The sequence below is a fragment of the Mustela lutreola genome, chromosome 7, assembly GCF_030435805.1.
Source record: "Mustela lutreola isolate mMusLut2 chromosome 7, mMusLut2.pri, whole genome shotgun sequence".
Classification (NCBI taxonomy): domain Eukaryota; kingdom Metazoa; phylum Chordata; class Mammalia; order Carnivora; family Mustelidae; genus Mustela; species Mustela lutreola.
Window position 1 is genome coordinate 121,250,179 of NC_081296.1, and position 25,287 is coordinate 121,275,465.

The window sequence follows — 25,287 nt, forward strand, 5'->3', positions numbered from 1 at the left end:
ACATGAGGCACTCTGCTGCCTTTCTAGTTCCACCCTCCAACGCTTGACAAGAGAAAGATAGTGGAGGGGACAGAGGGTACTGGGCATGGGTTTCAGGATCTGTCCCTGGACCGGCACGAGATATGGAAATGGTCAAGACAAGAAGAGTGTGTGGGTCTGGAAGAGCCCTCTTTCTTCCATAGGAGAGGGCGAAGTTTCCCCTCCCCTGGCCCGCTTGGCTCTAAGCAGGTGCCTGAATCCTTGGAAGTGTTTAGGGTTGACTCTGGGAGAGGCTCTCAACCCCAGCCTTGAGAGGCACACCACCACCCTTGTCCCACTCCCCGCCCCACACTGATGACCTTGTCCTTGAATGTGGACCAAAGGAGCGTGAAATGGTTGCAACAAGGATGAGAGGGAGGGAGGAAGGCATGGGGGAGGTGGCATGAGATCGGGGTGAGGGCGGGGGGAAGCAGGCTGCTACATGCACACACACGTACACACACACACACGCTCTCGCACGCACGCACTCCCATCCGAGCATCATCATCAGCCAGGACACAGGGAAGGCCAGTGTCAGCAGGCATGAAGCCCAGGACAGAACCCTCGGAGGAGCTGCAGAGAGGGACGAGCTAGAAAGAGGGAAACCCCGCAGCAGAGCGCCCTCTAGCTATGGATGCAGGCAAGTGGGCCCTCTGTGGGTATCAGGGTGGGGGCAGGGTGGGGGGAGGGGCCGCGGAGCAAGTAGACAGATGCTGCTCACAGCCTGGCTGAAAGGTGGGGGGTCAGAGGGGCCAGAAGAAGTTGGCAAGAGAGCAGCAGCGGTGGTAGGACAGAGAGAAATCGGAAGCAAGAGGCAGACCAGAAAAGAGGCTGGAAAGGGCTGGGGATCCTGGGAGGGCCAGGACACCTGTGAGGAAGCCTCCAAGCAGGATAGCTTTCCTGTCTCCATGCCAAGAAGGCGAGGCCGGAAGGAAGGCAAGGAGGGTTCTGGGTGCCCACCCAGCCAGGGAACAGGGCTGCAGCTCACCCATACGGTGCCTCTGAGGAATGGCTTAAAGGTGCCTCTTCCCAAGGCACTTCCAGTGGAAAACTATCATCCTGGTATGGTAGAGCCTATTTTTCCTGCCATCTGCAGGATTACTTCAATAACAAGTATTCAAATCCCCACGGTCTATGGGGCACCCATGCCTCCCTTGTGGCGCGTGCAGCTGCACCACGTCTACGGGGGAAGGCAGGGCAGATTTCTCCCTGCCCTGTCTGCTGGGTAACTTGAGAGGATGGTCCTGCTGAAGTGGGAAGGAGAGAAAACGAAGGGGTTCCTCAATGTTTCAGGGAGTAGTCGGGAAGCACAGCCCGGAGCTCCACCACCTGGGATAAGGGCCCTCGACCTGGGGTCCAGGGAAGGAGCAGAGATCACAAGCTCCTTTCCCATCTAGGGCCTCCACTAAGCCCAGCGTGTGCGGACAGAGACACACGGGGCCAGCCAGAGGCTGGGGCTCCCCGGCACCTTCAGGTGTCCTGGCCAAGGTTCAGGAGCGCACAAGAGGCAAAGGGGCCTTCTCTAGCCCCTCCTGTCACTGCAGGGGCCACGGCCCCATCTGCCCGCGGCTGGAACATCCCCGGAGGACGGAAGAGGTGGGTGAAGGGCGGCAGGGAGAGCGGGCGAGGCCAAGGGAGAGCTCACCTTCTGCGCACCCAAGAGGGCGTGGCAGTGACATGAAACAATAGGTCACCTGGCCTTCCCATCCGGCCTTAGCGTGCCTACACATCTGCACAGAGAAGGAGAAGAGGTTGAGAGGAGAAAGGGGAGCGGCAGCAGCACAGAATAAACCCAAACAGCCGTGGTGGAGAGAGAGGACACAGGACGGTTGCAGAGACGGCAAATGAGGGAGGGGCAGAAAGAGGAGAAATGAGACGGTGGGAGGAGAGGGGCGGGGGGTGCGGGGCAGAGCACAGGCGGAGACAGGGAAGGGGGGAAGAGAGCAGAGGGGAAGGCTGGGCAGAGGTGGGGGGAGCACCCCCATCATGCATATGGAGACAGGTCACTCGGACCCCATGCGGAGGGTGGGAAATTGGCCTAAGCACATCCACGTGATGGGACAGGTCCACGGCCTGAAACCATGAAGGCCCAGCCTGTGGTCTGTAGTTGTGTCGACCTGCATGTTGTGTTTGCAGGGTCCGGCCCATGAGAGGGGTCTAGGAGAGGGGACTCTGCTGCCTGAGCTAAGCCTGGTAACAAAAATATTCAAATCTTCAATGTCTGTGGCATGAATGGTGCTCTTTAGTTGTGGTACCCTTGTGCAGTGCAGAATATGCACAACTGGACTCTAAACTCAGGTCTCCCTGAGCAAAACTGAGCCAGGACATTTGAAGGGGCTCACGGCTGCCCACTTCCTCCTTCCTCCCCCACCCCACTCCAAGGGTTTGTGCTTATGTCTGTGAATACAGAGTGCAGAGTGACCCCACATGCGGGTCCCAGGTAGGATACAGGAGGATATAAAAGGCACCAGAGTCCAAAAAAGCTGTGGATAGATTTGCTAAATCATGCCCGTGAATGGGAGAAAGGTGGGGGCTTCGTGACACCTTTGTAAAATAAGTCAGTGGAGACAGGAGATACCTCCCCAGGGGACGCCCCATAGCTCCATGAAAGCCTGTAGCTTCAACAAAGGTGGGCACAGAGGGGCTACTGCCCACTGGGCCTTCCAGGCATCCAGAACCCCCAGCCTGATTTCACACATGCAGCTCTTCCTGCTCAAGCCAGCCCTCTGGGCCCCAGAAGGCAAACTCTAGCCCAGTCTTCTCAGAGACCGCAGCGGAAGACGAGAGAAGGAGCAGAGATGCAGGGTAGGAGGCGCCGAGCAAGGACAGCACGCCACGCTGGCCCCACGAGCTAACTCTACCAGAGACAGACCCTCTAGGACCCCCTGCCAGGGAGAGGCGGGCAGGGCGGGAGCACATGGTTTGGGGCCTGGCATGAGGTGTGCTGTGCGAGGAAGGAGCAGGGGGCCCCAGGTACCTTCTGGGCTCCAGAGAAGGCATGGTAAAAGCTGGACACGTAAGTCATGATGGCTTTCTCATCTGGGCGGGCGGTTCCGACGATGTCTGGCAAGAAAAATCCGGAGTTAAAAGCCAGCTGGCGAACACATGACACTCTTCGTGATGTGACGTGGAAAGAAGCTTACAGAACCTCTAAGTCTTCTATGCCCAAATGCTGAGCCTGAACCCTACCCGCTTCTGGCACCAGCCTCCACTTACAGGAGGAGAGGGAGCAGAGAAACAGTGTCCCAAGGAAGCAAACAACAAACCCAGAATAAGGACCATTCCATGAGCAGCCAGCCCGGCTTCTGCAACAAGTTCAACGACAGGAATAAAAAGGAACAGGGCGTGGGAACGGGGGGGTGGGGGGTATGCTACAGACAGGAAAAGACAGAAGACAGAGAACTACTAAATGCCACATGCAGACCTTATTTGGATCCTGATTAAAACAAACCAACTCTCGAGAAAAATAATCAGGGAAATCTGATTTTGAATTGGGCAAGAGATACATCAAGGAATTGTAGTCACACAACTTCCTAGGCATGAAATCTGCTTTATGGCTGCAGAGAAAGAGATTCATTATTTTTAAGGCATGTATTCTCAAGTATGTAGTGGTGAAATGCTGTGATGTCTGGGGTTTAAAATATTTCAACTAAGAAAAATCAAAGGCGGGAAAAGTGACAAAATCTAATTGTGTCTTCGGGAGGAGGGGTATACGGAAGTTCATACACTGTTCTTCCTGGTTTTTACTGATTTGAAAATGGTCCCAGATAATGTCACCAACGATCACCTCTCCCTCCTAGACTCCTAAGGGCCCAGGCAGCTTTCTAAAAAGTCACTTGCTTTTCCATAAATGCTGACTGTCCCCCTCCCTTTCCTCTACAAGTCAGGTGTGGCTTTAGATCCCAAATCTCTAACCACCCCTGCCAAGTACTCATCACTGAGAGCTCTCTGTGAATGCACTTCTGTTTGCTTTTCTCTCATTAATCTGTCTTTTGCCAGTCTAATTTACAGGATCCCACCCGGAGCCCCTAAGGAGGTAGGGGAAAGAGTTTTTCCTTCCCCTACAACGAGGAACACTGCTCCACCCCAGCACCCACTACCCCAGCTCCAAGACAGAGAACCATCCTCAGGCAGCAGATGCCGATCAGGTAGCCTCCCCTTCAAACCACTAGGGAATGAGGAATCCCTCACAGGCAGGTCCCACCACATCCCCACCGGGGTCCCCAGATGAGGTCGCAGAACCAGGCCTCCCCCCCTCCCACCTCGGGCCCCACCCGTCTTGGCCACCATAGGCCGGTGAGGGAAGAGCCAAGGCACAGAAGGAAACACCTATTACCTTCAGCATCCAACATCTTGGGGATGTCCAGGTACTTCTCTGCCACATCAAAGGCTGTGTTCAGATTTGTGAGTGGGTCATCCTAGAGGAAGAAGAAGATGAAGGCATGGTGGGGTGGGGGGAGAAGTCTGGGTGATCAAAGATGGGGGCACAGACAGGATGTCTCTGGCCCCCTGGGTTTGATCCCCAGGGCCCAGCTCTTGGTGTGCACAAGGCTGGCTTCCCTCTAGAGCTTGCTGGGTGGGTGGTTAAAGGGCCATTTTTCCTCCTCAGTTTGTCAGAGAAAGAAGGTGAAGCGTATTGGCCTGCAGCCCAAGAAAAAAATGGCTAAAAAGCACACGCCGAGAGCAGATCACTGACCTGGACGCCGCTCCTCCAGGCTTCTGGTTTCGGCTATGCCGCTCAGCACCCCAGCCTCGGCCTCCCCTCTGCTATTCAAGCAGCTCAAGGAGACCTCGAGCTGCTCCCTTTCCGTGAAATTTGGCGGCTCCTTCAAACAGCCACAATGTGACTATCCTGACATGTGCTACCATCTCCAGAACGCGAATTGGGGACTGAGAAAGCAGAGCCCCTGGGCACACAGTGTGGGGGGACTCGGACCGCCACAGGACTCGCAACCCCACTTCTGGGGGTACCGCCCCAAGAACTGGAAGCAGGGACACAAATCGCTATCTACCCGCCCATATCCAAGGCAGCATCATTCTCAAAAGCCGCGAGGCAAAATTGACACAACTGCCAGCTGCCACATGAGCAGGCAAACCAAGACGGTGTCCCTATAATGGACAGATCCCCGCCTTCCGAAGGAAGGGGAGTCACACCTGCTACCACCTCGGTCAGACTTGAAAACATTTGCTCAGGGAAAGAAGTCAGACACAAATACTGTATGACTCACTCACACGAGGCATTCACAGCAGTCAAGTTCAGAGTCACAAAGTAGGACAGTGGCTGCCGGGGGCCGAGGGCAACAGGGAGCCGGGCGTGACAGTTTCACGGGTGCAGGGTCTCAGCTGTGCAGGACCAAGAGCACAGGGGGCGTTCCCGCCCCCGCCCTGAACACCTCAGCACGGCTCAAGTGTTTAGATCACCTATGCTTTGTGTTTCTATATACATTCCATTTTATGTTATGTAAGTTTACCATAATTAAAAGAATTTTTTAACGGGCGGGGGGGGGGGTGGAATAAAACCACCACACAGTGATGGGACTTCCTTGCTGGTCTTCCCACGCTATTTCTGGGTTCCCCAGACTAACCTACAGCAGCCTGGTTTTGTCAGCCCAGGACTCAGTGTCCCCATGTGCTAAGACGAGAATCACAAAGCTGCAAAGAAATAAATACATTCACCCGGATGCTTTCAGGAAGAAACTGCTCAAACTAAGAGTAGGTAGAGTCCTCCTGGGAAAGTTTCCAGATATGTTTCCAGGATAGCTTCCAGAATGATTAAAAAAACAAAAACAAAAACATAAACAATGCCAAGCTGTGGAAATCACTTCCATCCAGGACATAAAGCAGCCCTCGAGACCAGGCTACACCTGCTGGCCATGCTCAATTTCCACAAACAGCCAGGGTCCCATGCCCAGCTAACACCACAATGGGAAGGAAGAGCTTCCCAGCCAGAGTCCCAGAGCTCTCCAGCATCCAAACACCGCTTGGCTCCAGTAACCTGTACTTTCTGGAAAGCATCCGCGGTTCAGTACGACCAGGTCTGTGCTAGTATCTGGGCTGGATTTTAATAATGCTACTGAATTAAAAAGAGGAGAGACAGACACAGTGAAACAGTGAAAAGACAAGACACATGGGTGTGGGCAGCTGACCAGGCAGCAGACAAAGAGCCCTAGATTCTCACCTCCTGGAAGGCTAAGACCCTGTAGTCTGTGGCATGGGGGAAGGGACCAGACAGCCACTGTCAGCAGGGCCCCACTTTATACAGGGTGACAAACAGCTATGGATTAACTAACTGGCTGTCCCCTCAGCACACAGACACACAAACAGACACATGCATGCCTATGACCGAGGTGCATCAGACAAACAGTTAGGGGGTATATGATGATGCCTTTGAAAAAAAAAATCATCACCTCTAGGGTTTCCCACCTCAGCTCTGTCTGATTCGGCCACATAGCTTTCAGGTAAGTCAGGGGATTCTCAATCTGATTTTCTTCCTCGCAAAGCAGCTGAGCTAGAGCACAGGGACCCTTCCACCCACTAAGATGGTGGCTTGGGAAGAGCTGGACCACTGACCAAAAACATGTGCAGGGCCAGGCCGTGGGCGAGGGGCACCTTGGTGGCTCAGTTGGTTAAGTGTCTGCCTTTGGCTCAGGTCACGTTCCCAGGCTCTTGGGATCGAGCCCCATATCACGCTCCCTGCTCAGCCGGGAGTCTGCTTCTCCCTCTGCCCCTCCCCACTGCTTGTGTGCTCGCTCGCTTGCTCTTTCTCTGTCACTCACTCTTACTAAATAAATAAAACCATTAAAAAAAAGAAGAAGAAGAAGAAGTGGGCCCAGGGCCCAGCCTCAGACTTTGGCCTGGCTTCGAGCGACCAGAGGAAATGGGAGTCTACCCCTTTCCTCCACACCCTGGAAATGGGAGGCCCTGACACCATCACGGAGTTGTCAAGGCAGCTCCCACAGTGGCGACATCAAGCCTGGCCTCTGAGGCCACAAGCCAGGTGGGGTCTTCATTGAACACTGCGTTCTCCAAGCGTCAAGATCAAGTGGAGAACAGGCATTCCTAGAAGCTGCCTTGTCAAGAGAGTCACACAGGGACTGACACCATTCCAACCTGAGCTCCCGATCATCAGCTGGGGGTCAGGGGAGGGCTCCACGGGCAGCCTCTGGGCACCGGAATGGGCTCAGAGGAAAGCTGGTGAGTGAGTTCAGAGTGGTCCCGGACAGATTTCTCCAAGGTCTAGGCCAGCCCAGACCCCATAACCACCTCAAGATTAAGAACAGCTTCCACCTCCCAGTCTGCCTCTCAACCCATGCACAGGTTCAGGAAAACCCCCGCAGCTTCAAGCCAAGAGCCTAAGTGAAACTGAGCAGCAGCTAAAGGAAATCCCCCAGCCAAACTGCAGCAGTGAGCCTGGCGGGTACGTGCAAGGGCTGCCCAGCAAGTCCTGGCCCTGGATAGGAACAAACGCCTCTAACATACAACAGCTTCAATTACGGAAGCAACTACATCCACTTTATAAACCCCGGAAAATAGAAGGGGAAAATGGTAGTGAGGGTCCCATGACCCCAACAATGCCCTACGGTGGTTCCCATACGCTATGGGCTGTTCAGGTCAGCAAGGGCACGGTGTCGTGCACGTGGGACACCCAAGTGGCCCTCACAGGGAAGAGGCTTTCCTCTTACTTCTACAGATTGTCTCTGGGGCCAGTCTAAGGGGAGTGACACCCGTGACCATGGCCATGGGCCCTCAGAAGAGGGCCCCGGTCCTGCCCTTCCACCCCCCGCCAACACCCAGGAGGGACCCAGCAGAAGTCAGACAGGCTCACGTACCTTCCGCAGCTTCCCGTAGTCAATCAGCTCAGGTCGGTGTCGGTGGATCAAGGCACAGAAGCCAAGGCCGTCCTTCCAGCTGCCCAAGGGAGAAGGCGGGGCAGGCTGGTGAGTGGGGCCAGGCACCACCCAAGGGGAAAGCTCTAAACCAGGACTGGAGGGGCCCACCTTTTTTCCAGAGATGAACACACAGTGCTTCAGAGCAGGAGTGACTTAAAACAGGATGGGAAGGAATATTTCTTCCTGCCACAATCCTGGGCCCTGGGGTCAAGATTCTGGGGGGCCTGGGAAGCTAAGACACCTACTGCATCCAACTCTACTCTTTACCCAGGTCTCTGTTGTTCCCCTGCCCCCCCCCACAGAACTTTCTGGACACTCTCCTTGGGGGGGAAGGTGGCATTGGAAGGTATGTGGCACCCCTCACCCCCCGCCCCGCAGAAAGTAACTTCTTCTCCAGGGACCTCTGCTCTGTTCTAGAGCTGAGACTACCCCCAGCCAAAGGGAACCGAGGAGTCTTGGTGGGGAAACAGTCCAGGTTCTGCAAGAACCTGTCAGCCTTCAGCCACTGACCTTATGTGGAAGTTCTGGATGTTGACGTTCTTGTAGGGGGCTGTCTTTCTCTGACACCACAAGAGCAGCCCTTCTTTTGCAGAAGTCTCTGTGAGTAGGGGGACAACGGGAGCAGAGGTCAGTGGGCTGGCTCAGCACAGGCAGGGGTGTTGGCTCATGGGAACCCCACCATGCCCACAGGGTCCATGCTTGTTCATGAGGGGTCCATACAAAGACCCCTAGATTCCAACCCTGGGGCTACTAGGCCACTAAGTCTGTTTCCTCAACGAAGTTTGACAAGTTATTTGAGAAACAGAGAAGCAAGTGAGGCAGCTTTTACAAACTAGCCACATAACACATTTAAATACTGATATAATGGCCTTCCAAGCTTTCAGAATATCTCCCCCATTATTTCCCTTAATTCAAAGACATCGAGCATTACAAAGTAAATCAGCAATCTATGTCAGGTCTATGTCTGATCCATCTATGAAAAGTCCCAGGATCTCTGGGGAGGGGTATTCCGGCCATGCAGAGTGCACAGAGCCGTGTGTGGGGCAGAAGTGTTAGAATATCTAAGAAGTTTCCTTATATTTAATGCATGGATGGACATCACTGCTGTGTGAAGCAGACCCGTGTCTGTAAGGTAAAGCAGGTGGGTGTCTGAGGGGACCCCAGGAGTTCCGAGCACAGACGGCAAACCACACTGTCCCCTTGTGCTCGCATCCATGAATTGCAGAAATGGTACCCGGAGGAGAGGGTTCATGGGTGATCTCATTTACTTTCAATTCACAAAATGGACTTTTAAATGACATGAAAGGATTTCTGCAAAGATAGTATTTCAAGCACAAACAAACAATTAAAAAAAAATCAGCAAAGCTAATGCTTCTCCTCAGCTCAAGCTCATCAGCTATTTTACAAGACTGAAGTAACGACAACTTAACCAGAGCTGAGAAGGAATCAGTCCCCAAAGAATCAAACTGAGCTCATCAAGAAGGCAATTTGAAAATGGATTTATAGCTACCATCACTAACAAGATCCATGTTCGAAGTGACTACTGTGGACACCTTTTCAACTACTTCAGCCCTAAACGTAGGCCTTCCCATGGTTGTAGCATCACATGTCAAACAAAAATTTCCATAACAAAGCAATTTATTCTACATTCTTTCCATCAAAAGAATTACTTTGAATAAAAATCTACAATTCCTGGGCCATGACAATGAATAAAAACATATTTTGTAAAGTTTATGTGTTTATTTATTTATCTTTTTTAGGAATCTCTGCACCCAGTGTGGGGCTTGAACTCACAACCCCAAGATCACGAGTCAGCACACTCCACCAACTGAGCCAGCCAGGTGTCCCATGAATAAAAAATACTTTAAAAATATTATCTCCATCTCACCTGTTTAAAATTTGTTTTGGTATGTGTGTTTCATGATACAAATAACAATATCTCAATATAATTTATTACAAAATAGATGTACACACATCAGATATAAAGCTCAAAAAATGCCAGAGTGTGGGGCTCCAAGTTTAAGGAGATGGCAGCCCCAACCTAGAGCGGCCTCTTAAAGATCTGTGAAGTGGCCACAAGAGGGAGCTATGGGAGCAAAGTGGAGGACCTCGGGTCCGCCAGGAGCCCTGCTATATGGCCTCCCAGCTGCTAAGCTATTTCTCTGCCCTTTTGGATTTAACAACCCAAGAGCCAATACTTCCCCATGCACCCTTGGGCAGTCCCCAAGTGAGTGGGATTCCCTGGGGCCAATGCGCCAGTGGAAACCAGCACCTGAACAGTTCCAGTTTCTCTACAGAAACTAGATGCCACCAATGGGCAAGAAACCCAGGAGGCAGCCCATGATTAGGCCCCCACTGAAGGGGGTCAAGGGTTCCCCAAGCTGAGCTCAGGGAAGAAGACGTGATGGTGAGGGTCGGGGAGAAGAGGGGGCTTGGGAACTAACAAAGCAAAGCAGGAGACTCACCTTCCACAGAGATGTCCTGGATGGCAAAGCGGAGGATAATGGTCCAGATCATGCCCAGGGTCATTTTCACGTTCCCATCCACGATTTCTACAGAAATGGCATCGGGACACTATTAGCTGGGGCAGGATTAACACTCCCGGAGTGCCCACATCACTGCATGAACCATGCAGGAAATCAAAGACCACACAGCTCCACCTCTAGGGAAAGGAAGTTGTTTTTCAAAGTACCATCAGGTTATCACAGGTGCCAGGAGAGAAGCCTCCTTGGGGGTGACCGGGACACGAGATAGGTGTGATCCATTCCAGTGGGTGCATCACAGAAGGCAAGAGAGACGGACAGAGAAGAGGGACAGGTTTCTAAATCATCACAAATGTTCTGGCAACTCTGTGAACCATCCACACCCAAAAGTGCAGGCACAACTCAGAGGAGTCGATCAAAAGGAATCAACCCCATGCCATTACTTGGGCACTAATGTTATTTTTAAAAAATCAAACAACAAACTTCACAATTAAGAGATAATCCATTAAAAATTCAGTCTAAGCAACACTTTAAGAGACTTTTTAAAAATGCTGTAAATTCTATGAAGTCATTTTTTTCCTTTACCAGGCCCGGAGGCAAGGAATATAAACAGAAAAGAGGGAAAAAAAAACAAAACTCTCTTTAAGGAGCCTAAGACATGGAGCCACTTAATAGTCTTGGGAGCTGAACTGATGCCAATCAAATGTAGACTCCTTACCCTCACCTGTTTCCAAACCAGGAGACAGTAACCCAGCCCCACGGCAAGGTACTCAGCTAACCATCTGGCATCCAAGAAATATCTTGTTTTTTCCAACCTGAAAAACTGACTGTAGGAAAACACTAACAAGACCGGGAGAAGGGGTAACTTCCAGGAACTCCCAATATCCCGAGCCCACGTCCACTAGGGTCTTTCCCGCAGACCCTTTAAGCAAGAGTGAATTCCACTAAGGAAATTACATTCTAAGATCTTATCATCTTAAGACCTCAAAAGGGAGGGCAAAACCGCATGCTGCTGTAGGCTCAGCAAGGGGCAGAGCATTGCCGGCAATACCTGGGTGGGGGGGTAGGCAACTCTGCTGAGCCCCCATCGGGGTGCCGAGGAGGAAGAGGGCCCATATCGGGCAGTGGACAGCCTGTGACTCTTCCTGCTCACGAGGGCCTCACACAGCCCTCCCAGAGCCGCAGACACCAGTGGGCCACAGACTGCCTGGGTGAGAGATGGAGAACTGAGCAGCACACAACCACCTTCCTTAAGCAGTAGAACAGCCAGCCGGCACCGCGCAGAGCACACTGGGAGACGCGGTGAAGGTTACTCAGTGAAGAATCAGTCCTTCAAGACTTGGTTCTTGTGTTTTGTTTTGTTTTTAAGATTATTTGTTTATTTATTTGACAGAGAAACCGCAAGAGAAGGAGCATAAGCAGGGGGAGTGGGAGAGGGAGAAGCAGACTCCCTGCCAGACAGGGGAGCCCAATGCAGGACTCGATCCCAAGATCCTGAGATCATGACCTGAGCGAAAGGCAGATGCTTAAAAACCGAGCCACCAAGGCGCCCACAGATTTTTTTTCAAAAACGCCCTTTCACTTGTGATTTCCAAAGGTTTCGTAACGTTTAAAGGGTTGATATAAATTGATAAGGAAAAAGGTCTAAATTCACAATAAGCGAAAGACTTGAATAAATATTTCACAAAACACAAAATATAACCAATTTATACATATGTTCAATCTCTCTTGTAATTAAAGAAGATAACATTCTGGGATGCCTGGGTGGCTCAGGTGGTTAAGCGGCTGCCTTCGGCTCAGGTCATGATCCCTGGGTCCTGGGATCAAGTCCCACATCGGGCTCCTTGATCCGCAGGGAGCCTGCTTCTCCCTCTGCCTCTGCCTGCCTCTCTGTCTGCCTGTGCTCGCTCTCTCTCTCTCCTTCTGTCTCTGACAAATAAATAAATAAAATTTAAAAAAAAAAAAGATGTTAACATTTTCCTAGCTATTAAATTAGCCACTTGAAAAAACAAGGAACACACACCTTCACGTGGGTTGATGGTAAACAAAGGCTACCGACCACACTGGATACAAGTGTAAACTGGTGTGAAAAAACACTTTCTGGGGTGCCCGGGTGGCACACGCAGTTTAGCATTTGACTTGTGGTTTCGGCTCAGGTGGTGATCTCTGCGTCGTGAGATCGAGCCCCATGTCAGGCTCCATGTTCAGCACGGAGTCTGCTCTAGATTCTCTCTCCCTCTGCCCCTCCCGCCCACACATGCTCCAGTGCTCACTTGCTCTCTCTCTCAAATAAATATAATCTTTTTTTTTTGAAGATTTTATTTATTTATTTGACAGACAGAGATCACAAGTAGGCAGAGAGGCAGGCAGAGAGAGGGGGGGGGAAGCAGGCTCCCTGCTGAGCAGAGAGCCTGACACAGGGCTCAATCCCAGGACCCTAGGATCCTGACCCGAGCCAAAGGCAGAGGCTTTAACCCACTGAGCCATCCAGGTGCCCCTCAAATAAATAAATCTTTAAAAACAAAAACAAAAACACACTTTCTGGAAAATAATTTGGCAACAGGATCAAGCACCCTGAAGTTTTTCGACTTCTGGACAGTGAACTCTCCCTCTAGAAAATCTATGCCTAGCTGACTGTCGGACACACGGCGTAAGGCTGCTGTATGACAGGGCCTGTTGTAGGGTCATTTCTTGTGGCCCGAAGTTGGAAAGCAGAAATACACCCAGTACAAGGTGTGATGGAGTAAATGCCCTCCCTGCCCATCACCCATTTGCTCAGGACCTCCGCGGTTTCCCACCTGCCTCAGAGTCCACGCCCATGACCAGTGGGGCCCTGACAAACCCCTCCCAACTCTCCCGTCACGTGGCCTCCCCACAGCTCTCTCCTCCCCAGATATCCACGAGACTTGTCCCGCACCTCCCTCCATCTCCGTTTCATCTTCTCCTGGAAACCTCCCACCTGCACTTCCTGCTGGAATCTTCTCCACCTGGGGTGTGTGTGTGTGTGTGTGTATGTATTTTCTCTCTCTCCCCTTCCAGACCATAAGCTCCATGAGGGGAACAATTTTTCCATTCTGCATCACTGCTTAGAGCCCAGCAGAGGGAGTGCCAGGCACAGAGAAAGCCCCCATCAACATCTATTGAATGAATGAATGAATGAATGAATGAGGGAGCACTGGAGGGCACAACCCACGTGCGGGTGAACGGGCAGAGGTTACTCAGGCCCGTGGCTGGGAGATCATAACCGCACTCGGGCTCCTCCAAGGCAGGACCCAGGTCTGGAACAGAGTGCCGCTGTGCTCAACCATGAACACAGCCACTAAGAATTGCCTTCACTAGTTTTTAATGACCTGGAGAAATCTTTACAATATGGAAAGTGGAAAAAGCAAGTGTGAAATTTCATGGACAGTGTTTCCAACACAGGGGATTATTTTTTTAACATCTAGAAGAGGCTCAGGTGGCGAGGTCTTGACCTTTCCGAGGGCAGAGGCTGCAGCACTGGCCCCCTGCCTCTATCCCATCCCATGGCTCCCCCCATACCTGACCTGTGAAGGCCAAACACCTAGGCCTCCTGTGGCCTCGAGTGTGGTGCCCTCCCAGCACTAAGGGAGACAAGAGGGGCTTCTTTTTTGCCTACTTATTCCTCCCTCCCTTCCCTAGAAACCCCCAGGGATTTCTGCTCACTGAAGTCTCACTCATACCAGATCCTGTAGGACACAGGAGAGCCAAGTACAGGCAAAAAGAGTGGGTTGACATCCCCTACGGCACCCCAGCCTCAGGGCCTGCTGCCCCCCATCCCACCCCCAGAGCATAGCCCCTGCCCCCCCCCAACCCCGAGGGTCCCCAGAACAAATCCTTTTCCCAGGCATCTGTGGGTCTGGATCACAGATGCCCATCTCACCAGAAGCCTTATGTCAGGGGACTGCCAGGAATGCTGGGTCTCAAAGGAGGGTCCCAAGGCCACACTGGGCCATGGGGACAAAACACAATGACAGACTAAACTGTCTACTATGGGTACAGGAAGAAGGGGAGCCATGTTTCTGCCGTTCCTGGTCTACAGCCTGCCACGACGCATTCACACCCTGCACTGACCCCTGCCCCCACCCTATGGAGGCAGTCACCCCGTGCATGACTCAGATGGTAAAATGAAGACATTCTGCATGACAGAAACTAGACCGCCGGGGGTCACGGGCTCCCAGACCCATGCTTCACCCCCAGTACAGGTGACCCATCATCAAGACCACGCCGAGGCTCCTGGCACTCAAAGCCATCAGGCCTTCCCCGCCCGAAGATCTTCAGATAAAAAATCCTTCTGGTCCTCTCACAGGGTTAAATACCAACCACTCACCTAAGTCAAGTCTCAAGTCCATGAAGTCTAGACATTCTAAATCAAGTGTATTCTAAACTTTTTTTTTTTATAAAGATTTTTTTTTAATTTATTTATTTGACAGACAGAGATCACAAGCAGGCAGAGAGGCAGGCAGAGAGAGAGGAAGGGAAGCAGGCTCCCCACTGAGCAGAGAGCCTGATGCGGGCCTCGATCCCAGGACCCTGGGATCATGACCTGAGCCAAAGGCAGAGGCTTTAACCCACTGAGCCACCCAGGCACCCTCAAGTGTATTCTAAATCAAGGATCTATTCTAATCCCACCTGGATATAAGGAAATCCCTTACTTTCAGCCTCTGTGCAAACACCATCGGGGACTGGGACCACAGGCCCCTCCAGAGCACCCATTCCATTCCCAAAGGGCCACCTGGGCCTGGTTTGACCATCAGGGGCTCACCAGAGTCTAGTCCTGCACCCTATGATAATCCTTTAAAGGTCTGGGGTCTCGCCCACGCCAGGCCTGCCCCCGTCAGCCCAGGATGCCCCTCAGCGTACCCAGCAACATCTCTCCCACCCAGACCCCCATGAGTGCTCACTCCGGGGATCTGCTCCACTGCGTTTTATGTTAGTCTACAGCAATAAACCGCATCTCATTATAATAAACAAACCCCATTTGTGGCCTCATCCAGTTTCCTGGCACGGCAGGGCAGGCATCCCAGCACATGATCTTAGAGCTCAGTCTGAAACAGGAGAGGTGATTTCAACGTAGAAGGCTCGGCCTACAGCAAGGAATCCCGAGGGCAGTGAGGTGGTCAGGATTATCTCATTTTAAAGGAGCCTTTCAAAATCTTCAGAGAAGCGAGGCCCGTGTGAAACAAATCAGAAATAGTGGCCAGCTTGGTTGACTTCCTGGAAGGTCAAAGGCACCGGATAGAGTTTATGCCTGGGTCTGTCTTTGCTCCTCGCCCTCTGCCAGAACAGGCACAGCCAAGCGGACCCAGCCCTCCGTAGCTGAGGACAAGCACATAGTAAAGTCCTGCCCTCGGCCCCCACATGCCGTGTCTGCAGCGATGGGAAGAGGTTCAGATCTGAGCTCTGGAGCCCGAACTCCCGGGTTCAATCTGGCTCTGCCCCACGGAAGGAATCTACCCACAGCCTGTGCTCAGCCACACCACCGGCTTCCACCCGGGCAACTCTTCTCAGCCTCAGCTGCCGGGATTACACAATGTGGCTGATGACACCCACCCGACAGGCCTGCTCACGGGCAGAAAGGGAGAGCCCAGCCAAAGCATCCTGTCTAGCCAAAGAGCTGGGAGCAAGTGCTCTTCTCTCCCATCGTCCCCTTTCCTGCTCCCCTTCGGACCTCAGAGGGTTCTTTTTAATTTTAAATTTTAATTTTTTATTTTTTTAAAGCATAGAATTATTGCTCAGAGTTAAAAAAAACAAAAACAGAAACAAACAAACAAACAAAAACCTGTTAGGTAGCTGTTTTTCTTTCTAAAAATCTGGATTTCTGGCTTCTTTCGAAAAAAGATGGAAAGCTCTTGCCATGATGGACCTGTATCCCCCCGCCCCACAGCAACAATCAATCAGACCTGCCTGGCAGGTGCCCCGATTAGGAGGAAGGACCTGCTTTCCCCAGTTCTCCACAATCCCCACCCATCCCTACCATCACCCCAGCTCTCCCTTATACATCCTTTACTGCCCTGCCCCAGGGGGACATGTAAGCTTACACCAGACCACCCCAGCGCCGTCTTCTGGTTTCCCAGCCCTGCTTCATGGAAACTTTTCCTGCCAACTCTTTAATCTTCCCTAATAGAGCAAACTACTCTTTCAAGAAGCAGAGACTACGTTTCCACTCACAAAACAAGTACCCCGCTAGGTGTGAGTCCTTCAAACATCTCCTGAGCACCTGCTGTGCGCGCCACACAGACGCAGAAGACACGGACTTTGCTTCACAGCCGAGGGTGTGCTGGGACACACTTGGTGGCACCCACGACCGCTCAAACGTGAGCCTGAGTCCCCAGAAAGCCTGGGCTTGGTGAAATTGTTCTGCAAAAGCCTGATAGGAAATATTTTCAGCTCTGTAGGCCATACAGTCTCTGTCACAACTTTTCTGCCAACGGTAGCAGGAGAGCAGACAAAGAGAAATGTAAACAGACAGGTGTACAAAAACCCATGTCGGCCAGATCTGAGACCGCGGACTGTGGTTTGCCGATACTGCACTAAAATTTGCCTTTGATGTAGCAATATAAAATCCCTCCATTTCTAGAAAGGAAGGTGGGGGCGGGGAGAGCTTTAGACTCCTCCCACCAGAGAAGAGATGTGCTCCTCTGGTTTACTGGAGCGAGCCCCCCACCCTCTTCAAGAGGGGGGTGGGGGAGATGGGGGGGTGATTTCTCCAACACAAACCTGGTCTCAACTCTGGCTTTGCCCCTTATAGACACTGGGACCTTCAGTACGTTACCTCATCTCGTTAGGCATCTGGTTTCTTCTCATCCAATGAGGGTAACGACGAGAGCCACCAGGGAGGCCATGTGAGGGATCAGTGAGATCGTCTCCCGCCCAGAACCCGCCAGGGCGTGAGTGCTCCGGCATTCACAGCCACGCGCGCATGTGAAATGGTGAGTGAACGGATGGAAAGCTTCCCAGCTTTAGATTTCTGGTGCCGCACCACAGGTGCCCAGGGAGTCCTGATGAATCCACGGGGCACAGTGCTGACACGGCCTGGCTACGGTGTTCCGTTCTCCTCCACCCTCCCCAAATCCTTCCAGAACACCACAGTGCACACCGAAACAAACTGCACTGCCTCGTTTAAACCATTAAGAACGAATAACAATGTATACTGAGCTTTAAAAAAAAAAAACTGTTTTCAAGTGAAAGGAAAAGAGTCAAGAACCTAATCTGTAGAGAAATGCTATTAGGAAATATTCCTGAAGGCTTCTGGACATCAGTCTTCCCCACAGACCCCTGGGAAGACCTCCACCCAGCGCATGTCTGACACTCTCCAGGCAACAGAATTCTCTGCCTCAGGCAGCAGAGTGCAGGCAGGCCCGTGGGTGAGGGAGGTGGCACTCCACTCTCACAGGATCTCAAGGCACCAGGATTCGGCTGGGGGTGGGAGGGATCTAGGTCAGGACCAGGGAGCAGGCCCTTGGTTTTCCAGGGGGCAGAGCCGATATGGGGGGTGCCGAGATTGAACGGAAAGTGCAGCTGTTACATGAAGAATCCGCAGGTTGACCAGATGGAGGTGCTCGCTGCCCCCCACTTCCCAATGCACCCAGCAGCGTGGGAACCCAGGAGTCAGGGAAGAAAAGGCCAAGAGAACAGGGAGCAGAAAATCAGGCTCTGCCGAGCAGCCAGACGGCGGGCCTCACTCACCTTCGGCTCCAATGGACACGAGCTTGACCCCCTTGCTGGCTATGAAATCCAGGGCCTTGTTGACATTGGAGATCTTGTGCACTCTCATCTTGCCTCTCTCCGGCTTGGCCAAGCGCTCCCCTGCATGCAGATCAAGAGGGAGGGCAGGGAGGGTCGAGTGCTGCTTCCTGGGAGCATGGCTGCTCTCGTGACACTCTCGCCCAGGAGCAGCGAGGGGCCCCCACGCAGGGAGTGACAGGGAGAGTCGACCCTGCCTCTTTCCTGCCACTTCTCAGACCTCAGTGCTTGCCCCCACCCAACTGATCTGTATTAAGCCGCTATGTCTGGGACCTGGCAGGCGCTAGGAATACAGGGATGAACAGAACAATTCCCTGCCTTTGCACACTTCTGGACCAGGAGGAGACAGAGCTTCAACAGAGAAACACACAAATACATGTAAACGTATTTGAAGGATAAATGCCTAAAAAGAGGATGCAGAGGAGGACAGGTGGGGCATGAAGGAGTTGTGGAATAGTCAGGAAAGGCCTCTGAGTGGGAGGGCAGCTGCGCTGCGACAGCAGCCAGTGATGATCAAAGCAGAAGAACAGCACATGCAAAGGCCCCGAACCCCTTCTACTCTATACTGCTTGGTCTGGGAAGATGTGTGGGCACTTTAGAATATTCTGAAAAAGTCCCCTAGTGTTCAAAGAAAGCTTCCCATGGTGTTCCTCGCTTGCTCGAGAACCACCACCTCCTGTGGGCATCCTTGGCTCAGCTCCAAGCCAACTCCCCACCCTCAGTCCACCCCCTCCTCCAACACAGGTTCCAGGGTCAGAAGCTGCAGGCAAAGAGCTGGTTCTCCAAAGACCCCATTAAGAGCACTTTCAGCTCAGAACAGAGGCATTCAGGGACCTCTTTAAACTAAAACTCAAAATTAAAATGTGCAACATGCATGCCCATACCAGAGAAGGACATATAGCTTTAGAGTCTCTAAAAGGCCAGGGATCCCAGGAGGCTGAGTACTGTCCCAGAGCCCAAAACTCAGGACCACTGCACCTGCCATGGTCTCCAGGCCCATCCAGCCACAAGCCCCTCTCCACCACACCCAGGACATTAGCAGCCTGGCCAAGAGAGCTCAAGGAGCTGGACAGCCACAATGTGGTAGCAGCGCTTCTCCAGGGGGCCTCCCAGGCCCCCTCCACCCCAGCTTCTGGAGAACAGACTTCCTGCCACAGATGTGATTAGGCCTGGCAGCTCCCAAGGAAGCACAGCTGGGTTTTAATGATTAAATTAAGACATTCCACTTGCAGCTCTCCCAAGGCTGTGGCCCCTGCTCAGCCTCCAAAGTGAGGTACCCCATCAATCCCCCTGGGCAGACGAAATGCCCCGGGGACTCCCTCCCATTGGACGGATGAGGCAGCACTCCATCCCGCCTCGCGCCCTGAAGCTCTCCTGCTGAAGCCCTAGCCCTTAGGTCCTGCCAAGCCTGAGCTCCCCAGCCAGACCCCCAGCTGTGTACCCTGGCTGGAACAGGACTTCTCCATCGGGACAGTGAAGGCAGCGAGGCCGAGGCCGGCAGTTCTCGCAATTCCCATGCCCAGCCCCCTTCCCCTGCCTCCTAATTTTGGAAATTAGGAGGTCTGGGGTGTGCCTAGGACTTTGCATGTGGATAAGCTCTCCTGCAGATTCTGGCGGGGGGTGGTCTGGGGACACTCTTCAGAGGACCACTGGGGGCACCAGCCCCTTCCTTCTGTCCTCCTACTCCCCTCGCAATGCTCAAGGAAGAAAATGCAATGTCTCAGTGACTCAATGTCCCCTACCCCCAGGAAAGAGAGAACCCCAGTTCACGGACGTGCACAGGTCCCCTTGGGCACAGGCCCGCCTGTTCGGTGGGGAATGTGCAGCTAGTCCTGCTGAAAAGCCGGGCATCCGGTCACTCCAATATTTGCCGGCCATCACACACATGCCAAGCACCGTTCTGAGCCCTTGGGACACAGAGATGAGACCATCCCTGCCCCAAGCAGCTGAGAATGGGATGCGAAAAAGCACAAATGGGCCCAAAATGATCATACCGTGGGCAAACGACATGACAGGAATGACAAGAGGAATTAACGGGGTGTGACGGGAGCCCAGAGCTCCTGTCACTCCTGAGGACAGCCACTCATTCGGGGAAAGCCTTCCTGGAGGAAAACCCTGAGCTGAGCCGGGAAGAATGAAAAAGACCACCACCAGGTTTGTGTAAACTAAGAAATGTTAGAAGAGGAGGCAGGGGAGAACACTCAGAAAGGCAGTTGGAGGAGAACAGTATGGTGGATCCTAAAAAATTAAACCTAGAATTACCATATGATCCAGCAATTCCATTTCTGGGTATTTACCCCAGAGAACGGAAAGCAGGGGTTCAAACAGATATCCGTACACCCGAGTTCACAGCAGTGCTAGTCGCAAGAGCCAAAAGGAAGAAGCAGTTCCAGTGTGCACCAGAAGATGAATGGGTACACAGAATGTGGTGTGTATGTACAGCGCAATGTTAGCCTCAAAAAGGAAGGAGAGAGGACACATGGACGAACCTGGAAGACATTATAATGAAATACGCCACAGAAAGACATATATTGTAATTCCACTAATTCCACTAATATGAGGTGCCGAGAACAGTCACACTCACAGAAACTAAGACAAGGGTGACTGCCGGGGCGGAGGGAGAAGGGAGCGGGGGGGCTGGTGTTTGATGGGCTTGGGGTCTCCATGCGGGGTGATGGAGAAGTCGCAGATGGATGCTGGTGTGTCTGCACAACAAAGGGACTGTACAAAATAGTCCAGGAAATTGAAAATGTTCAAAACACTCAATTTTCTGTTTCGTGGGTTGTACCGCACACACACAATCCCCCCTTCCCGTCTTCATTCACCCACACACAAATTTCACCTGCAGGAGGATATTTAAAAGTTCCGGGGAATGAGCTGGCTGGAGCTGGTGCAGAAGCACAGAGGGCAGAGAGCCCGTCCCTGGTGAGGACTGCGCGTCTCTTGGGGTGACAGAGGGTCTGAGGTCTGATACCTTTTTGGGAAGTTAGCTGAAAATGAAACAGGTGCCAGCTCACAAAGGATCCTGCAAGCTACGTGAAGGAATGTGGGCTGTAGGCTTCGAGCCCTGGGAAGGCACTGAAGGGCTCTGAGCAAGAGACAGCGAGACCTTATTTGGGCCTGAGCCGGCCCCTTGGGCTGCCATGCAGAGGATGGACTGCGGTGGGGAAGAAGCGGGGAGGGGTCCAAGGCCTCTGTGGATCATCTAGGTGAGAGCTGGCAAGGCCCACACTGATACCACATAGCAGAGGTTAAAAAGGCTAACAGAAGAAGGAAATAGAAGGAATGGAACTTGAATGCCAAGTTGGAAAGCAAAGCAAAGGAAGCATTGTCTCAGAGCTCTACATTAGGTTTGGGAGAAGAAGACAGAGAATATAGGAGGAAAGAGGTCTGTCGGGGATGCTGGGGGGACATCTGGGTGGAGGTGGGGCCTGAGGGAAAAGGCTGGACTGAAACCAGGTCTGAGCATCACCGATAATTGAAGTAGAAAGTAAAGTGAAGAGAGTAGCTAAGATTACCCAGTGTATAAACCAAGGCGTGAATGTTGGAACCACCAACCTTGAAGGCATGGTGGAGGAAAGGTATTCCTAAGAAGGCAGAGGACTACATTCAGGGGGAGTTTGTCTCTCCAGATTTCTGGACATCCAAATTCTTCACTGGGGGCCAGATAAGGGAGTGGGATCATCTGGATAGAGGTGGAGAGGTACTAGTAGAGCCAAGTTTGGAGATGGTCAGCCATGGTGGACCTTCTTTCTTTTTGCCAATGAGGGTGCGGAAGCAGAAAGACAGTGACTTGTCCAAGGACACGTGGATGGTTGGCAGCAGAGCCAGGACCAAACCCAGTCTCCTAGTCTGAATTCACACATGGCGCCCCTAGCTTCTTGCAAGAGACCCAGGGCTCACCACAAGCAAAGGCAGAGTAGAAGCTAATGTGTCAAGGCAGCGTTCCCCACCCCCACCCCCGGGGCCGAACCCAGCAGGCAAGCACCTCACCCTCAGCCGGGGTGGCCCCCCTCACCTGAGATGACCTCCAGCAGCAGCATGAGCTTTAGTCCGTCTCGGAAGTCCTCCTCGATGTTCTCGATCTGCGTCCCCGCCTTGCGGAGGTGGGAGTTGCACCATGCCGTGAACGTCTAGGCAAAGGGAAGACGAGCAAGTGGTCAGGCTCCCCACACATCCCAGAGTCCCTGAGGCCTTCATAGGGGCCTTGCTGGGTCCCAGGCCCCGCCGACCACGCCCTCTCCGGGCGCTGTGTGGATGATATGGGCGGGCAACCCTGGGACGGACACTCCTTTGCGGCCTCTCCATGCGCCGTTAGAAGGGCTGGCAACTGACCTCTTAGGTTCTTAGGCTTAGTTTCCATCCTCATAGTTACAAGGCAGAATATCCCAGGGGAGGCAGAGTGAGCCTTAATTAATTACCAGGGCAAATGAGTTGAATAAATCTTTGTCCACTTGGCAGCTGGCTTAGGAAAGAATTAGTGAGTCTTGTTGAGTTCACAATTCACAGGCGGTATCAGGACAAGGAGAGAAAGGGGAGGACCCCAATGCGCCCATGTATGTATGTGTCTGTCTGTCTGGAGTCAGGGTGTCAGGCACTTCCAGCTGCAAAGGTGTGAGGAAGAATTCCAGAAGGGACTCTGAAGAGACTAAATGAAAGCCCATCTATATTATGATTTTCCAGTCTGCGGGCAGGGGTTGCGGAGGGGGGCAGGGGGCAGGGGAGAGCAGCAACACTGAAGCAGCCCGGGACCAGCCAAGCAGTCCCGCAAAGACAGCGCCACCTCGTGGCTCCCACAAGGAACAGGCTGACCCCAGGAACAGAGACAGAAGCAGGTGCTTCCATTTCCCAAGCCCGCCTAGAACTGGGGCAGGGTCTCTCCCCAGAAAGAAGAGCTCTCCAGCTTCAGATGCAATCTACTTCTTGGCAACTCCAGAATTCTATGCACCAAACGGCATCTTCAACAACACAGGGTCTCAAGGGCCCATGTCCAGCCCCCCGCCGCCCCCAGCAGCGCCAGTCAGCAACCCTCCCACCCGCCCTGCAAAACTGCAATGGTGAGCGGTGTGTTACTCAACCAGTAGCAGGCACACCAGAACCACCCCTCCCCCTCAGAAAGGTCACCAGACTCATGACCCCCTTCCCCCACCACTTCCTCTTGCCCTGGGGGGGAACAAAGGGAAGTGGCAGGGAACAGGCCGAAGAGAGGAATGGCACCCCAGTGGTCGTGAGCAGAAAAGAAACGGCTGCTCGGGTTTCTGAGCAAGAGCTGCAGAGCCAGTGAGCAAGGAGGAGGGACGGTGTCAGTCCACGCAGGTGGGGAGGAGGAGGCAGCGCGACAACACCCCAAAGTCCAAGCCTCGTCTTTAAATCACGCCTCACGAGGCGATTTCGCTCTCCCTAAAACGCTACTCCACTCTGCCAGTCGGCTCCCACGATGGAGAAGAGGCTTGCGGGTGCTATCCAGAAGCTTTGGGAAGACTGACACACAGATGAGAATGAGCAGGGATAGATTCTGATCCTCAGCCTGGAATGTCCTCCATGCCACGCTTGGCTAGCTCACACTCATCTTCCAAGATCAGGCTCAGCGATCACCTCCTCCCGGAAGCCTTCCTGACAGCCCACCGCCACACCTGGTTTGGGGGCATAGAGCCCAAAGCACCCTGCACCCACGCCATGATTGCCCCTATCCCAGTACACGGTCACTGCCTGGCCACTTGTCGGAGAGGGTGTGGCCTCAGTGCTCTGCCTAGAGTTCCAGAGCACAGGGTAAGGGACACAGCAGTGACCAAAAGAGCAAAAACCCCTGCTCAACAAAAACCCCCTGTGCAGCAGACATTCCAGACAATGTAAAAACTGGACAGCTGGGTGAAGGAGCATGGTGAAGGAGCCTTGCAAAGCTAGGGGGATGGGGGGATGGTTCTAGAAGACCCAGATGCACCTGTGGATGATGCCGGGAGGTATCCGGGCATCGGGCTGTTGGGCCAAACAGTGCCCTTGGGGACCCTCCACCCTCCAGAAGCATAAGACCACTCAGAGGAGGTCTGTTTATTGGGTGCCCTGCCCCTAGTGTTGGCGCAGCGAACTGGCAGGAGACTAGGGGGTACTTAGCCTTTTTCATTTTGTTAAAATTTTTTTGTTGTAAAACATATTAGGGAACTTTCTCATCTTGAAGAGAATTTATCTTGTGGTTCCATATCCTCTCCCAGCTGTGACCTGTCCACATACTTCCCGCCCCGGGTGTCACCACGATCGGTATGCGGAGGGAGGGCAGCTTCTTCTCATCTACCACCATCTGGAATTTCCACCACACCTTGCTCTCACCTCCCTTCCAGGCCCACACTCAGCCTCTGCCCGGGGTTTCCTACAGACTCCAAGGGAAGTGCCCCCCCCCGCCCCCGGCAGGGGACAATTTCGGGTCCAATGTGACCAAGGTCCTGGTGGGGATCACCCACACTGGCCACAGCTGGGGGCCATGAGATCTGTTTATCGCTCAGCTGTGGAGCGGGGTTGGGGATGAGAGGAAGAAGAGGCTGGTTTTGAAAAAAAAAAATACTGCTTTTGCAAGAGGAAAATGCTGTTGAAAGCAGCCGACCCCATTTCCTGGGGAAGCCAGGCTCAGCACTCTGGGAGACAGAAATGCACCTGTGTTTGCTCACGGCTCCCACACAAAGCCCTGGTTCTGAGGCCTCTGGAGCTGCGCGCCACTGGGAGACCCTCAGTCTCCCATCCCGGGCCCCACAGGTGACTGCCTTGAAGGGGCACCTGAAGGAAGTTCCACCAATAAGCAGCACTTCTCACGCAGCTCAGGCCACTGGACGGAAGGGGTGGAGGTCACTTGCGGGCTGAGACCAGGCATGTCGGGGTGCACCACATCTGGTTCAACTCTTTTCCAGCTGTGTGACTCGGAGATTACCCTCCCTCAACTTCAGTTCCCTGACCAGTAAAAGCCAGACAGTGGCGGCGATTTATGAAGTCAGGAGGGTTAACTAGAAAACACTTGTACATTGCCTGTCACTTTGAAAGCGTGCCATTGGTGATAAGGAGGAGGAGATAAAGCAGCTGCCCTCCCCGTGGACTCACCTGCTCTGTGCCCCCAGCCTGCAGTCTCCTCCCTGCCCTCAGCCACCAAA

At 53.0% G+C, this 25,287-nt stretch overlaps 1 protein-coding gene across 3 annotated transcripts in view; it reads right to left on the reverse strand.

Annotated features, from left to right (window-relative positions):
• ACTN1 (actinin alpha 1) overlaps window positions 1–25,287 on the reverse strand; it is a 96,387-nt gene that overhangs the window by 21,666 nt on the left and 49,434 nt on the right. For all 3 annotated transcript variants that reach the window (XM_059182424.1, XM_059182422.1, XM_059182423.1), the window contains exons 2-8: window positions 22,173–22,287; window positions 18,098–18,217; window positions 10,373–10,459; window positions 8,418–8,505; window positions 7,848–7,926; window positions 4,355–4,436; window positions 2,996–3,081 (exon numbers count right to left, since the gene is read on the reverse strand). In XM_059182424.1, coding sequence (XP_059038407.1) covers window positions 2,996–3,081; window positions 4,355–4,436; window positions 7,848–7,926; window positions 8,418–8,505; window positions 10,373–10,459; window positions 18,098–18,217; window positions 22,173–22,287 — 657 coding nt within the window. The remainder of the gene's footprint in view (window positions 1–2,995; window positions 3,082–4,354; window positions 4,437–7,847; window positions 7,927–8,417; window positions 8,506–10,372; window positions 10,460–18,097; window positions 18,218–22,172; window positions 22,288–25,287) is intronic.